This window comes from Crinia signifera, chromosome 12 (genome assembly GCF_055691185.1).
Source record: "Crinia signifera chromosome 12, ASM5569118v1, whole genome shotgun sequence".
NCBI lineage: Eukaryota > Metazoa > Chordata > Amphibia > Anura > Myobatrachidae > Crinia > Crinia signifera.
Window position 1 is genome coordinate 51,173,211 of NC_139228.1, and position 13,339 is coordinate 51,186,549.

The window sequence follows — 13,339 nt, forward strand, 5'->3', positions numbered from 1 at the left end:
AACCTTTAGCTAAAAAAAAATATTTTTTTTTTTGTGGATAAAATACATGCCAACCACAGGGGGCCCCTAGCTAGAGGGGGGGCCCAGGGGCACTGACCCCTTGTGCCTCCATTATAATCCGGCCCTGCTTACCATACTCCAGCATCCAGGGACACCTGTTTGGATTAACCAACACATGGTTTTTTGTCTACATTAACCTGTGGACAAATTGAATGGTGAGAGTCCCGTGATTCTGTTCACTGTATATCTGTTTTTATTATGTTTATTAAAGTGTGTATACAGCACCATGATGTCTCTTTTATCCTTTTGAGACACCACTTCATCCAAGGAGGGGAATAAAGGGAAAATTCTATCCATAATGAGGTATACCGCCTCTCAAATTATGCGCTGTTATCTACTTGATATGTAGACTCAAAAATTTGGTCAACATACTTGTATCATTATTTGTTAACAATATTACACTATTGTGGCCTTCTTTTTTGGGTATATCATCTTGAAAATGGTAGGCTCCCTCTAAGCTATCATTGGTAAGCCTCCTTCCTAGGACAGGCCTTCTCACCCTCCATGTCCCAGGCTCTTCATCACCTATCATTGGCCCCAGCCTCCTTATTAGGATGGGCCTTCTCAGCCTCCGTGTCCTGGGCTCCCTCTCAGCTGTCATTGTCCCAGCCTTCTTATTAGGACAGGCCTTCTCACCTCCGTGTCCTGGGCTCCCTCTCAGCATCATTGCTCCCAGCCTCCTTCCTAGGACAGGCTCTCTCAGCCTCCGTGTCCTGGGCTCCTCACCTGTCATTGGTCCCAGGCTCCTTCCTAGGACAGGCCTTCTCATCCTTCATTTCCCAGGCTCCTCCTCACCTGTTATTGCTCCCAGCCTCCTTCCTAGGATGGGCCCTCTCAGCCTCCATATCCCAGGCTCCCTCTCAGCTGTTATTGCTCCCAGCCTCCTTCCTGGGACAGACCCTCTCAACCTTCATGTCCCTCCTCACCTGTCATTGGTCCCAGCCTCCTTATTAGGATGGGCCCTCTCAGCCTCCATGTCTCAGGCTCCTTCTCTCCTGTCATTGCTCCCAGCCTCCTTCCTAGGACAGCCCTCTCAGCCTTTATGTCCTGGGCTCCTCCTCACCTGTCATTGGTCCCTGCCTCCTTATTAGGATGGGCCTTCTCAGCCTCCGTGTCTCAGGCTCCCTCTCAGCTGTCATTGCTCCCAGCCTCCTCCTAGGACGGGCCTTCTCAGCCTCCATGTCCCGCGCTCCCTCTCAGCTGTCATTGGTCCCAGCCTCCTTCCTAGGACAGGCCTTCTCCTCTTTCATGTCCCAGGCTCCTCCTCTCCGGTCATTGGTCCCAGCCTCCTTATTAGGACGGGCCTTCTTAGCCTCCATGTCTCAGGCTCCTTCTCTCCTGTCATTGCTCCCAGCCTCCTTCCTAGGACAGGCCCTCTCAGCCTTTATGTCCTGGGCTTCTCCTCACCTGTCATTGGTCCCTGCCTCCTTATTAGGATGGGCCTTCTCAGCCTCCGTGTCTCAGGCTCCCTCTCAGCTGTCATTGCTCCCAGCCTCCTTCCTAGGACGGGCCTTCTCAGCCTCCATGTCCCGCGCTCCCTCTCAGCTGTCATTGGCCCCAGCCTCCTTCCTAGGACAGGCCTTCTCCTCTTTCATGTCCCAGGCTCCTCCTCTCCGGTCATTGGTCCCAGCCTCCTTATTAGGACGGGCCTTCTTAGCCTCCATGTCCTGGCTCCCTCTCATCCTCATTGCTCTAAGGCTCCTTCCTAGGATGGCCCTCTCAGCCTCCATGTCCTGGGCTCCCTCTCAGCTGTCATTGCTCCCAGCCTCCTTCCTAGGATGGGCCCTCTCAGCCTCCGTGTCCCAGGCTCCTCCTCACCTGTCATTGCTCCCAGCCTCCTTCCTAGGACAGGCCTCTCAGCCTCCGTGTCCCAGGCTCCTCCTCACCAGTCATTGATCCAGCTTCCTTCCTAGGATGGGCCTTCTCAGCCTCCGAGTCCTTCTCTCCTTTCATTGCTCCCAGCCTCATTCCTAGGAAAGTCCCCCTCAGCCTCCGTGTCCTGAGCTCCTTCTCACCTATAATTGCTCCCAGGACTCCTTTCCTAGGACGGGCCCTCTCAGCCTCCATGTCCTGGGCTCCTCCTCACCTGTCATTGCTCCCAGCCTCCTTCCTAGGACAGGCCTTCTGAGCCTCCATGTCCTGGGCTCCTTCTCTCCTGTCATTGCTCCCAGCCTCCTTCCTAGGATGGGCCCTCTCAGCCTCCATGTCCCGGGCTCCCTCTCAGCTGTCATTGCTCCCAGGCTCCTTCCTAGGACGGGCCCTCTCAGCCTCCATGTCCCAGGCTCCTTCTCACTTGTCATTGCTCCCAGCCTCATTCCTAGGACAGGCCCTCTCAGCCTCTGTGTCCTGGGCTCCTTCGCTCCTGTCATTGCTCCCAGCCTACTTTCTAGAGGGTCCCTCTCAGCCTCTGTGTCCTTCTCTCCTGTCATTGCTGCCAGCCTCCGTCCTAGGAGGGGCCCTCTCCGCCTCCGTGTTCCAGGCTCCTCCTCACCTGTCATTGCTCCCAGCCTCCTTCCTAGGTGGGGTCCTCTCATCCTCTGTGTCCCAGGCTTCTTCGCTCCTGCCATTGCTCCCAGCTTCCTTCCTAGGATGGGCACTCTCAGTCTCCATGTCCTCGCTCCCCCTCACCTGTTGCTCCATTTGCACTGTGCTCGTATATGTTGACACCCAGACGTCTCCCTCATTCACAGCCATTTTACGTGGGTGTGCAGTGCGGGTGCTGGGCAGGTAAATGCCCATGACAGGGAAAGCCTTGCTCTCTACTACGTGGTGACGGAGAGCGCCAGAAGATCAGAGCCATGCAGAGATGACAGTCACATGCGCCGTCTCATCACTCCCCTATCCATACTAATCTGTCTCCTGTAATCCAGGCACAAGGTGACTGCTGCCTCCGCTCTGAGCCAGTGCAGACTGGCATGCAGGGGTTAAAGGGAGGGGGTGTAGAGCAAGGCCCTCAGATGCTATTACAGGAAAGGATGTTTCTGTCCATTATGTTTATTAATGCAGGATACCAACATAGCTGCAATAAGTAATTATACAGTTCATTATCTCCTTCGATGGATAGAGACACCTAATTAATTACCGGCCTTTATCACATCTCCAGAACCAAACTATGGGATGAGCTAGGCTTGGTGAAATGGCCGGGATAATTCTTCAATTGTATTTACTTGCATATCTCCCAGCTTTCTTATATTTACGACCATGTTCACAATAAAATAACATTTAATACACCAAAAACACACATATATTTAGGGATGAATCACACAAGGTCAAATTGCGTTTGGAATGTATTGCATAGACATCATCTTAATCCTTTGTACTGTGCAGAGTGAGAAGAAAATAATTATCACAGTGAATATATCCAAAGTATAATGCTACTAATGTTATATAGAAATATTTCAAAACCAGCATAGACACGCCCTTGTGGTGGGACACGCCCCTGCAGTTGGATACTCATGCAGCACATGTATTTGCTTCTGACCTGCTGCTGCCATTATGGTACAATGAGACCAGTAGATGTGAGAGGCTGAGCTGAGGTTATTACTTGTTGACCGGCCAGGGGCGGCTGCCTGCGGCTGAGACGGAACTGCGTCGTTTGGAGGACCAGTCAGTGAAGCATGAGCAGAGCAGCACATTGCACAGGGGCAGATGTCTCATGCTGAGCCGCTGATGGAAGATGACAGGTCAGCCACAGTCAGGAACGGCTTTCCTCCTGCGTGTACTCAGCAATACATGGACATCTAGACGGGGAATAGGAACAGATCTGCTCCGGTTCCTGATGCTCCTGGAGTGAATCCTGAAATGCAGGCGTGTCAGATGCAGCCGAAGACCATGGCCTGCTATCCTGTATTATTCCTATGGGGAATGTATGAGTCCGCAGGGTGATATAAGGTTTCATGTATCCCATTCTGTTCCCACCGGTCCCAGTGATTCCTTTGTATGACTCTACAATGTATGGAAGGAGTTGGCACAGACGCAGCATCGTCTGAGACTGCCGACACAAATACTAAGCCTGGACAGATTCAGACCTGACCAAATTCGGCCCAATCCCGATGGTTGTGTGGTGGGGAAGGGGGGTGTGTGTGTGTGTGTGTGTGTGTGTAAGCGTACACATCCACTTGCCTTGTAGTGCATTATCTGCTCACTAGGCTCTGATTATACATAGCCTAGTGAGCAGGTCTGAATCAGTCAACATCCTTGTTCTAGGCTGCTCAGTATAGAGCCGGGATTTGTAGCCAATGTCACGGATGTATTATAGGGGTGACACTAATACAATCGCCACCATGGTACCTGCTTCTGTGGGTTACTGCTGTGGGCACCTGCATGCCACAGATACGAAGCCAGTGCAGCCACATCTATAGACGCAGTAACTAATGGGCCATTCACTACTGTAAGCCAAGTGCCACCCTAAACTGTGCATGTGTAAGATCGACATACTGTATGCACATGGTCGCCATGGCATGGACATTGCATGGAAAGTCATCATAAGTTTTTCAATACTTTACCATGCACATGGACTATCCGGGCAGGGCACTAGAGATCCTGGGAGGGCCCGGGTATTTATCTGTTGCATGGCATAATCACAGGGGTGTGGCCATGCACCCTTAAAATAAATTACAGAAAAACTAGTACTTTTAAGCGCCTCCCTGGCCACGTAGCCTGGGTCTGGGGGCATACAGGGGGGCTTGCCCACCATTCCAGAATGGTAGAAAAAAATAGTCCCGTGATGCCCACCCATAGACCCACCCCTTTACTGCCAGGTCTGGTTACAGTATACAGTGTGAGGTTGGTACAGCTGGCAGAGGTGGGTTTGGCACATCTGGAAGAGGTGTAAGGGTTAGTACGGTGGGCAGAGGTGGGGATGGTACAGCTAGCAGACTTTGGGTTGGTATCGCTGGCAGAGGTGAAGATGGTACAGCTAGTAGATATTGGGTTGGCAATATGTTGATTGACCAGTGCTCAAGCAATAAACATATGGCCCCAGGAGTGGGGTGTATGTGAGAGTGTGTATGAATTTTCCCAGCCGGGAGACGTTCTGCCGCTCACAGAGAAACAGTCTGTGGTAGTCAATGGTGGATAAGCACAGTGTATGGTGGGTTGGGGGAAAGGAAAGGGGTGGGAGTGCCTGGGTGGGTCCGATCACTCTGTGTTTGGGCAATGCACAGAAGTGACCAGATAATTGGTTGGCACAGCTGGCAGAGGTGAGGATGGTACAGCAGGCAGAGGTGAGGATGGTACAGCTAGTAGATAATGGGTTGGTACAGCTTGCAGAGGTAGGGATGGTACAGTAGGCAGAGGTGGAGATGGTATCACTAGCAGATATTGGGTTGGTAAAGCGTGCAAAGGTGGGGTTAGCACATCTAGAAGAGGTAAGGGTTGGTACAGCTAGCAGATATTGGGTAGGTACAGCTGGCAGAGGTGAGGATGGTACAGCAGGCAGAGGTGTGGATAGTACAGCTAGCAGATATTGGGCTGGTAAAGCATGCAGAGGTGGGGTTGGCACATATAGAAAAGGTAAGGGATGGTACAGCTAGCAGATATTGGGTTGGTACAACAGCTGGCAGAGGTGGGGATTGTACAGCTAGGAGATATTGGGCTGGTAGAGCTGGCAGAGGTGGGATGGTACAGCTAGCAGATATTGGGTTGGTACAGCTGGCAGAGTTGAGTATGGTACATATAAGTGTTATTTTCTCCCCAGTTTGGCGCTGCACCCGGAGAGGCTACTGGTGGCCACAGGACAGGTTGGGAAGGAACCGTATATCTGCGTGTGGGACTCGTACTCTGTGCAGACTGTCTCCATACTGAAGGACGTCCACACCCATGGAATCGCCTGTTTGGCCTTTGACCAAGATGGGCAGGTAGGTTGTTCTGCCCAAACTATGTATGGCATGAGCTTACTTCTACTGGTTATCAGCCTTCAAGCGGGATACAAGTCTTATACATTCTACATACCATAATATATCTAAGTTCTATCCATAGTGTGTCCTGTGTGATACAATGCCAGAAATATAATCACATTGCTCCCATGGTATACCAGTCTTCCTCCTTTCCTTCCCCTCCTCCACTCAGTACCTCTGCCATACTCTGCCCCACCCATGCACCAGCTCTGTCCCGCCCCTCCCTCTAATGTGGTGCCGGCCCTTCTTCTCTCTGTCCCCTCCTCTGCTCAGTACCCCCATGCTGTACTCTGCTCTGTCTTACCCTGCCCCACCCATGCACCAGCTCTGTCTCGCCGCTCCCTCCCATGCGGTACTAGTCTTCTTTCTTTCTCAGTCCCCTCTTCCGCTCAGTCCCATCATGCTGTACTCTGTTCTGTCCTGCTAAGCCCAACCCCTGCTCTATCCTGCCCCTCCCTCCCTCCCACGCAGTACTGGTCCTCCTTTTCTCTGTCCCCTCCTCCACTCAATACTGCCATGCTGTCCTCTGCTCTGTCCCGCTCAGCCCCACCCCAGCTCTGTCCTGCCCCCTTCCTCCCCTGTAGGCATACTTACTTCTTGCCAGATCCTCCTATATGGTATATTGTGTTTCCCTATCAATGTGAGCCATTAAATGGGCAGCTTCCCCAGGGCATCCATGTTAGAGATGGGACAGACCTTAGAGAACTCTTATATATAAATAATAATTTTAGGACAAATCCTACAGATTGTTTAGGTTGAAGTGTGTGCAGTTTCGTCTGTCATATACTATGTGTTCCCTATATAGTAACAGTGTAGAGTCTCCTAAGTGTTTGAGCCCCCACTGTAGGACAGACAGCACACTGGTGACACATGACTTATAATATCTGTACAGTCCTGTACAAAGTAACTGACCTCTCCTCTCCTCCTCTGCTGTGGTCCCGTGGTGCGGATATCAGTGCCTGGTGTCTGTCGGGCTGGACTCCAAGAACACCATCTGCGTGTGGGACTGGAGGAAAGGGAAGATGTTGTCTATGGCTCCGGGTCACACTGACAGGGTACGCAGAGCCAGGTACAGGGATGGGGAAACGGGGGCTGGTGTGTGCGGGAAGGGGCATCTCCTAGAGTCAGATACAGGTTCCTCCATGAGCAATCCGAGGGCGCGCCCATGTATGTGACTGGATTATAGGTCCCCAGGAACATGGCCGACAGTCAATATGTCCACATACATAAGGTTGACGCATGACAATTGTCGCCACCTGTATGGTCGAAGAAATATATCACTTTTTTTGGTACTTGTTTCCTAGAACGGCCACAATCGCGGGCATCGTGTACCTTAAAGTTAAGGTACACGATGCCCGCGATGGACCCGATTTCCTTTGAAATCAGGTCCATTTTGCCGGCAAAGGCAAAATCGGGTGCATTGCGTCGGTCGCGTGCATTAACAGGCCCCCGACGCGATGCCCGCGATTTTGCCATAGGCTACAATGTTAAAATATTTTTAACATTGAAATCGGGAGCATCGCGTCGGTCTTCCATCTCACATATGACCCATTTTACATTGTATATGGCCCCGTCGCCACCCCACGATTGACGCCAACCCGAAGCGTGGCGAACACAGCGAGCCCGCGATGGGCGGCGGTGCGCGTCCTCCGACCTTTTCATACCCCTACTATCAACGTCGGCGTGGAGTTGAGAATATAAAGTCTGGTGAGCGCAGCGAGCCACCGAGCCCGAAGCGTGGCGAGCGGACGCGTATACCTGTGAAGTTGTACGTGTCCCCTCGCGGGGCTCGCTGCGCTCGCCACGCTTCGGGTTGGCGTCAATCGTGGGGTGGCTTTCAGGGGGTAAAATTGGGGGTCTTGGGAATAGTTTACATTGAATCCAATGTAAAAAAGGGTCCCAGGGACCCTATTCACATTTGATTCAATGTAAAAATCGCGTCGGTCGCATCGCATGCGATTTGGTCGCATGCGATGCGACCGACGCGATTTTTCCGACACGATCACCCCGATGCAAATCGGTGTGGCCGTGCTAGGAAACAAGTACCCTTTTTTTCTACATTTTCATACTTCTCCATTGACGTGGACTATGGGCCTGATCGCACGGCTGCCAATATCATTTCACAGTACACATGCGCAGTATAGTTCTCCATAAGCCGGGTACACGTTAGACCACATTTTACCGTTTACGATGGGTCTGAACAACAAAATGTTAAAATCGTCCAGTGTGTACCCGCTATATTGCGCCAGCATGCCAACCATGACCTTACCAATTCGCCCTGCATGTAGGACTGATGGGAGACATCGCTAGCAAGGGCCAGGCTGCCAAATGCAACATGGCCCCCACCGCCACTTGCCAATGCTGGATCCCGCCGCCCACGATGTTGCGCTTGGTACATGTCAGCTGACTATTAATGATGATCTATTGTATTTCAGATATTTGACATCTCGTGGGACCTGTATCAGCCCAATAAGCTGGTGAGCTGCGGCGTGAAGCACATCAAGGTAAGGACATTATACTCGGGTCGGGGGGAAATGTACTGAGCACCGGAGAGAGATAACCCAGTCTGTAACATGACAGTTAGGAGCTGATTGCTACATTATCTCTCTCTCTACATCTTGTAATCGCCCCCTGCGATCCGTCCTATGTGTGTGCCGTACATTCAAGGGGGGGGAGGGATTATTCCAGGCGGCTCAATGAACAGCATTTCACTGCCATGTGTACTCTGAATTATTTATCTGATTAATTATTTACAGAAAGATAAATATTTAAATTGGCGCTGAAGCTGCGCATCCCTAAGAGGTCGTAATGAACAGTTTCCACAATCATTTCCAAGCGGCAGGACATCCCCTTATGTGCAGTACTTAGCCTGCTCTGGGTCACCCCACACTGATCTAGATAAACAAAGTGTGCTCTAATATTGTTTACTACGGCTCAGCCGGTCCTCTGCTCCGTCCGATCTCCCACAGCTGGTTTCTTGTTTGTTATATTACTATGGGGTTATTCAGATATTCAGACCTGATCACACAGCTGCTGCTCTGCAATGCCCTGTGCTCAGGCATATGCCGCTCTGTCAGAGTGCAGGTGCAACCACACCTGAATCAGACCCTCCCCCCATACTGTATGTCCTTCCTTAGCCCCTATAGCATATCACTGTACGGATAACGCATCTGATGGCGACAGTCCCTTTATCCCCCAGCATGGCATTGATCTGTGCTCCCCGTGTAATGGAACAGTTTGCTTCTACATAATGCAGTCTCAGCCGTTCTGTCCTGCGGAGGAGACGTCCCGGATTCTAATCCATTTAGCTCTTATTTGAGTAGAAAATGCCTCTTAGAGTAATTGCCTTGGGCCAGATGCTTTATCCAGTTCTGATGAATCACAGTGAAGGGCGAGTTCCTCTGTTCTTAGTGGATTATTCTGTCAGGTAGGTTCTTGCTAATATCCAGATGCAGCCCCCGGAGGACAGACCCCTTTATTCACATGGTATTTATCTGTTACACAGGAGGGTGAGAAAAACAGATAAATACATGCATTATAATAAAGGAAATATCAACTAGTTATCTTGGCAAAGCTTCTTTCTGCTATCGTGTAGTCGGCATCTCATGGTAACAATAACATTTCAGGGTGATCACTGAAACTGCCCCATTAAGATGTCTGAGAATAACGAGGAGGTCCATGGCATTACATACATAACAATGTCAGCAGAGCGCAGGCCAGGAAGCCATCTGGTCAATGTTTCTTAGTTTGGGGCTGCAGTTGTGATAGGATATGTGATCAGTGGTAAAGTATAAACAGGTTTTTGACCTATATGTTTTAAAACCCCTCAGAAATTTCTATGATTGAAAAATATACTGAATAGATGTTTAGGCTTTAGTAAAAGCCGGTTAAGGATCCTGCAGTTATAGGTGAAGAGAGAGGACGGGCTCCATCTTTTAGGCCCTGACAACAGACTAATGACTATCTGCACCTGTAAGAGGCTGATCTAAAGTTTGTCAGGGCTTTAAGAGCCTTGATACCTGGTAGAACAAGCAGCAGGCTTGTGATGAGACACTGATTTACTGAGTACTGCAAATATGCCTATGTTTGAGGTAAGGGCATTCGGTTCGGGGTGCGTTTAGCATCCTGTCGGTCAGGATGTTGGCATTCAGTATACCGGCACTCGCATCCTGATTGTCTTCTTAACACTGGCGCCGGAATTCCGAAGCGGTCTGGATGCCAATGATGGAATCCGACAGACAGTATCCCAAGTGGTGAGTAAGCAGGGAACAGGACTGTGTGTCCGGGAAAGAGGGGGGTTAGGTTTAGGCACTAAGTAGGTACTTAGGGATAATCTGCGAGGAACTATAGGCTTAGGCTGCAGGGAGGAGAGGGTTGATCTGCAGGGTAGAGGAGGGTTAGACTGCAGGGAAGGGAAAGGTTAGGCTGCGGGGAGGGGAAGGTTAAGGTTAGGCTGTGAGGAGGGAGGGTTATGGTTAGGTTGCTGGGAGGTAGGGTTAGGGGTGCAGGGAGAGGGATGAATATAATTATCTGACAGTATTCTGGTCATCAATATATATCCCATTAGTTCCTTCTACCTTTTGAGAAGGGGAACATCTTTGTTGGAGCCCAGAGTTGGATTTATTTCTGTTTTCTGTACTCCACCTTTGGCTGGATTGCAGGAAAACCCTGTCCCGCTGTGCTGTTACCTGTCCCCCTTTGCTGTTACCTGTCCCCCTGTGCTGTTACCTGTCCCCCTGCGCTGTTACCTGTCCCCCTGCGCTGTTACCTGTCCCCCTGCGCTGTTACCTGTCCCCCTGCGCTGTTACCTGTCCCCCTGCGCTGTTACCTGTCCCCCGGCGCTGTTACCTGTCCCCCGGCGCTGTTACCTGTCCCCCGGCGCTGTTACCTGTCCCCCGGCGCTGTTACCTGTCCCCCGGCGCTGTTACCTGTCCCCCGGCGCTGTTACCTGTCCCCCGGCGCTGTTACCTGTCCCCCTGCGCTGTTACCTGTCCCCCTGCGCTGTTACCTGTCCTCTGTGTATTTGGAAGCGCCCATCTACCCCAGGAGAGGGCAGCCATCAGGGGGGACTGCAGGTACTTCAGTCCCAGGCTCAGACAGAAATGGGGCCCAGGACTGGAGTTTATCAAGTATAATTGGAGCAATGTAGAGGTTGTGTAGTGCGGCCAGTGCTGCAGACAGCGGTCTCACCAGGCACGCCGGGGATTCAAGAAGGGGAAAGGGTACCCGGCCTATTTTTGTCAGCACCACAATTTCTAATGGCAGCCCTGGGAGAGGGCACACCTACCGTGTTCTTGTCGGCGTGGCCTAGGTGTTCACAGTATACATATTGTTGCATGCTGAAATGAAATGTGGCAATTTGAGGACTTTATTTAATTCCTGTCCGTGAGGTCTGTGTACTGTGACCTGCTCCCCATTATAAGCCTCCTATGACCCATGCTTTTATCCTTGTGTTTCAGTTCTGGAGTCTGTGTGGGAACTCGCTGACCCCGAAGCGAGGGATGTTTGGGAAGACCGGTGACCTGCAGACTATATTGTGCCTGGCATGTGCGAGAGATGAGGTCACCTACTCCGGAGCGCTAAATGGAGACATATATGTGTGGAAAGGGCTGAATCTTGCTCGGACAATCCAAGGAGCGCACGCTGTGAGTTCACCTTATGCGCCATCATTATTCCACAGGGGAGAGTGGAGACAAATCTCACCCACCGACACCGGTCATGATAAAACCGCTTTGGGCAAGGCGGCGTGCTCTGTCACTTTACCATGTTGTAGCCCATATACATTGTAAATCAGGCTAACATTGGGGAAACATGAGAGACCCAAAAAATGTGTCATCCCTTGTGTCAGCCACTGTCATGTAAACCTCTTGTACCTGTCATCTAGATACAATGGAGGGGTGTTCTATAGAAACACAAAAGCTTGACAGATGAAATGTCAACATTGAGTAAGATTGCTGTTTTGCCGCCATTAGGGGTTGGTGGGGCTGAGCTCCAGTAGTGGCTGAATTAGGACCCTAACCCCTACCTTCCCAAGTCCCACAGCCTAACCCCCTTCCTCCCTAAGCCTAATCCTAACCTTCCCCCGGCCCTGCCACAGCCTAACCCTCACCTCCCCTCACTCTACCAAGTCCCACAGCCTAACCTTAACCTTCCCACCCACCCTCCCGCAGAATGACCCTAACCTTCCCCTGCCCTCCCGCAGCCTAATCCTCACCTCCCCTCACCCTCCCAAGTTCCACAGCATAACCTCCCTCCCTCAACCTCCATCAGCCTAACCCTCACCTCCCCCCCACCCTCCCGCAGTCTAACCCTCACCTCCCGCAGCCTAACGCTCACCTCCTCTCACCCTCCTACAGCCTAACCCTCACCCTCCCAAGTTTCACAGCCTAACCTTCCCCCCACCTTCCCGCAGCCTAACCCTCACCTTCCCTCACCCTCCCAAGTCCCACAAACTAACTCTCCTCTCACCTTCTCGCAGCCTTACCCTCACCTCCTTTCACTCTCCAGCAGCCTAACCCTCACCTCCTCTCACCCTCCCTCAGCTTAACCCTCACCTCTGCTCACCCTCCTACAGCCTAACCATCACCTCGCCTAACCCTCACCTTCTCTCACCCTCCCGCAGCCTAACCCTCACCTCCTCTAACCCTCCCACAGTCTAATTCTCACCTCCTCTCACTCTCCAACAGCCTAACTCTCACCTCCTCTCACCCTCCCAAGTCCCACAGACTAACCTTCCCCCTCACCCTCCTGCAGCCTCACCCTCACGCAGCCTAACCCTCACCTCCTCTCACCCTCACGCAGCCTAACCCTCACCTCCTCTCACCCTCCCACAGCCTAACCCTCACCTCCTCTCACCCTCCCAAGTCCCACAGCCTAACTTTCCCCCCACCCTCCAGCAGCCTTACCATCACCTCCCCTCACCTTACCATGTCCCACAGCCTAACCCTCCTCTCACCCTTCCGCAGCCTAACCCTCACCTCCTCTCACCCTCCCGCAGCCTAACCATCACCTCCTCTCACCCTTCCGCAGCCTAACCCTCACCTCCTCTCACCCTCTTGCAGCCTAACCATCAGCTCTCCTCACCCTCCCAAGTCCCGCAGCCTAAACTCCCCCCACCCTCCGTCAGCCTAACCCTCACCTCCTCTGCCCTCCCAAGTCCCACAGCCTAACCCCCCCCCCACCCTCCCGCAGCCTAACCCTCAACTCCTCTCACCCTCCTACAGCCTAACCATCACCTCGCCTAACCCTCACCTTCTCTCACCCTCCCGCAGCCTAACCCTCACCTCCTCTAACCCTCCCACAGTCTAATTCTCACCTCCTCTCACTCTCCAACAGCCTAACTCTCACCTCCTCTCACCCTCCCAAGTCCCACAGCCTAACCT

General features: G+C 52.0%; 1 protein-coding gene across 5 annotated transcripts in view; it reads left to right on the forward strand.

Moving 5' to 3' along the window:
• The window catches only part of EML5 (EMAP like 5), a 114,404-nt gene that overhangs the window by 25,283 nt on the left and 75,782 nt on the right, over positions 1–13,339 (forward strand). For all 5 annotated transcript variants that reach the window (XM_083166516.1, XM_083166515.1, XM_083166514.1 and 2 more), the window contains exons 2-5: positions 5,759–5,918; positions 6,914–7,012; positions 8,393–8,461; positions 11,417–11,602. In XM_083166516.1, coding sequence (XP_083022642.1) covers positions 5,759–5,918; positions 6,914–7,012; positions 8,393–8,461; positions 11,417–11,602 — 514 coding nt within the window. The remainder of the gene's footprint in view (positions 1–5,758; positions 5,919–6,913; positions 7,013–8,392; positions 8,462–11,416; positions 11,603–13,339) is intronic.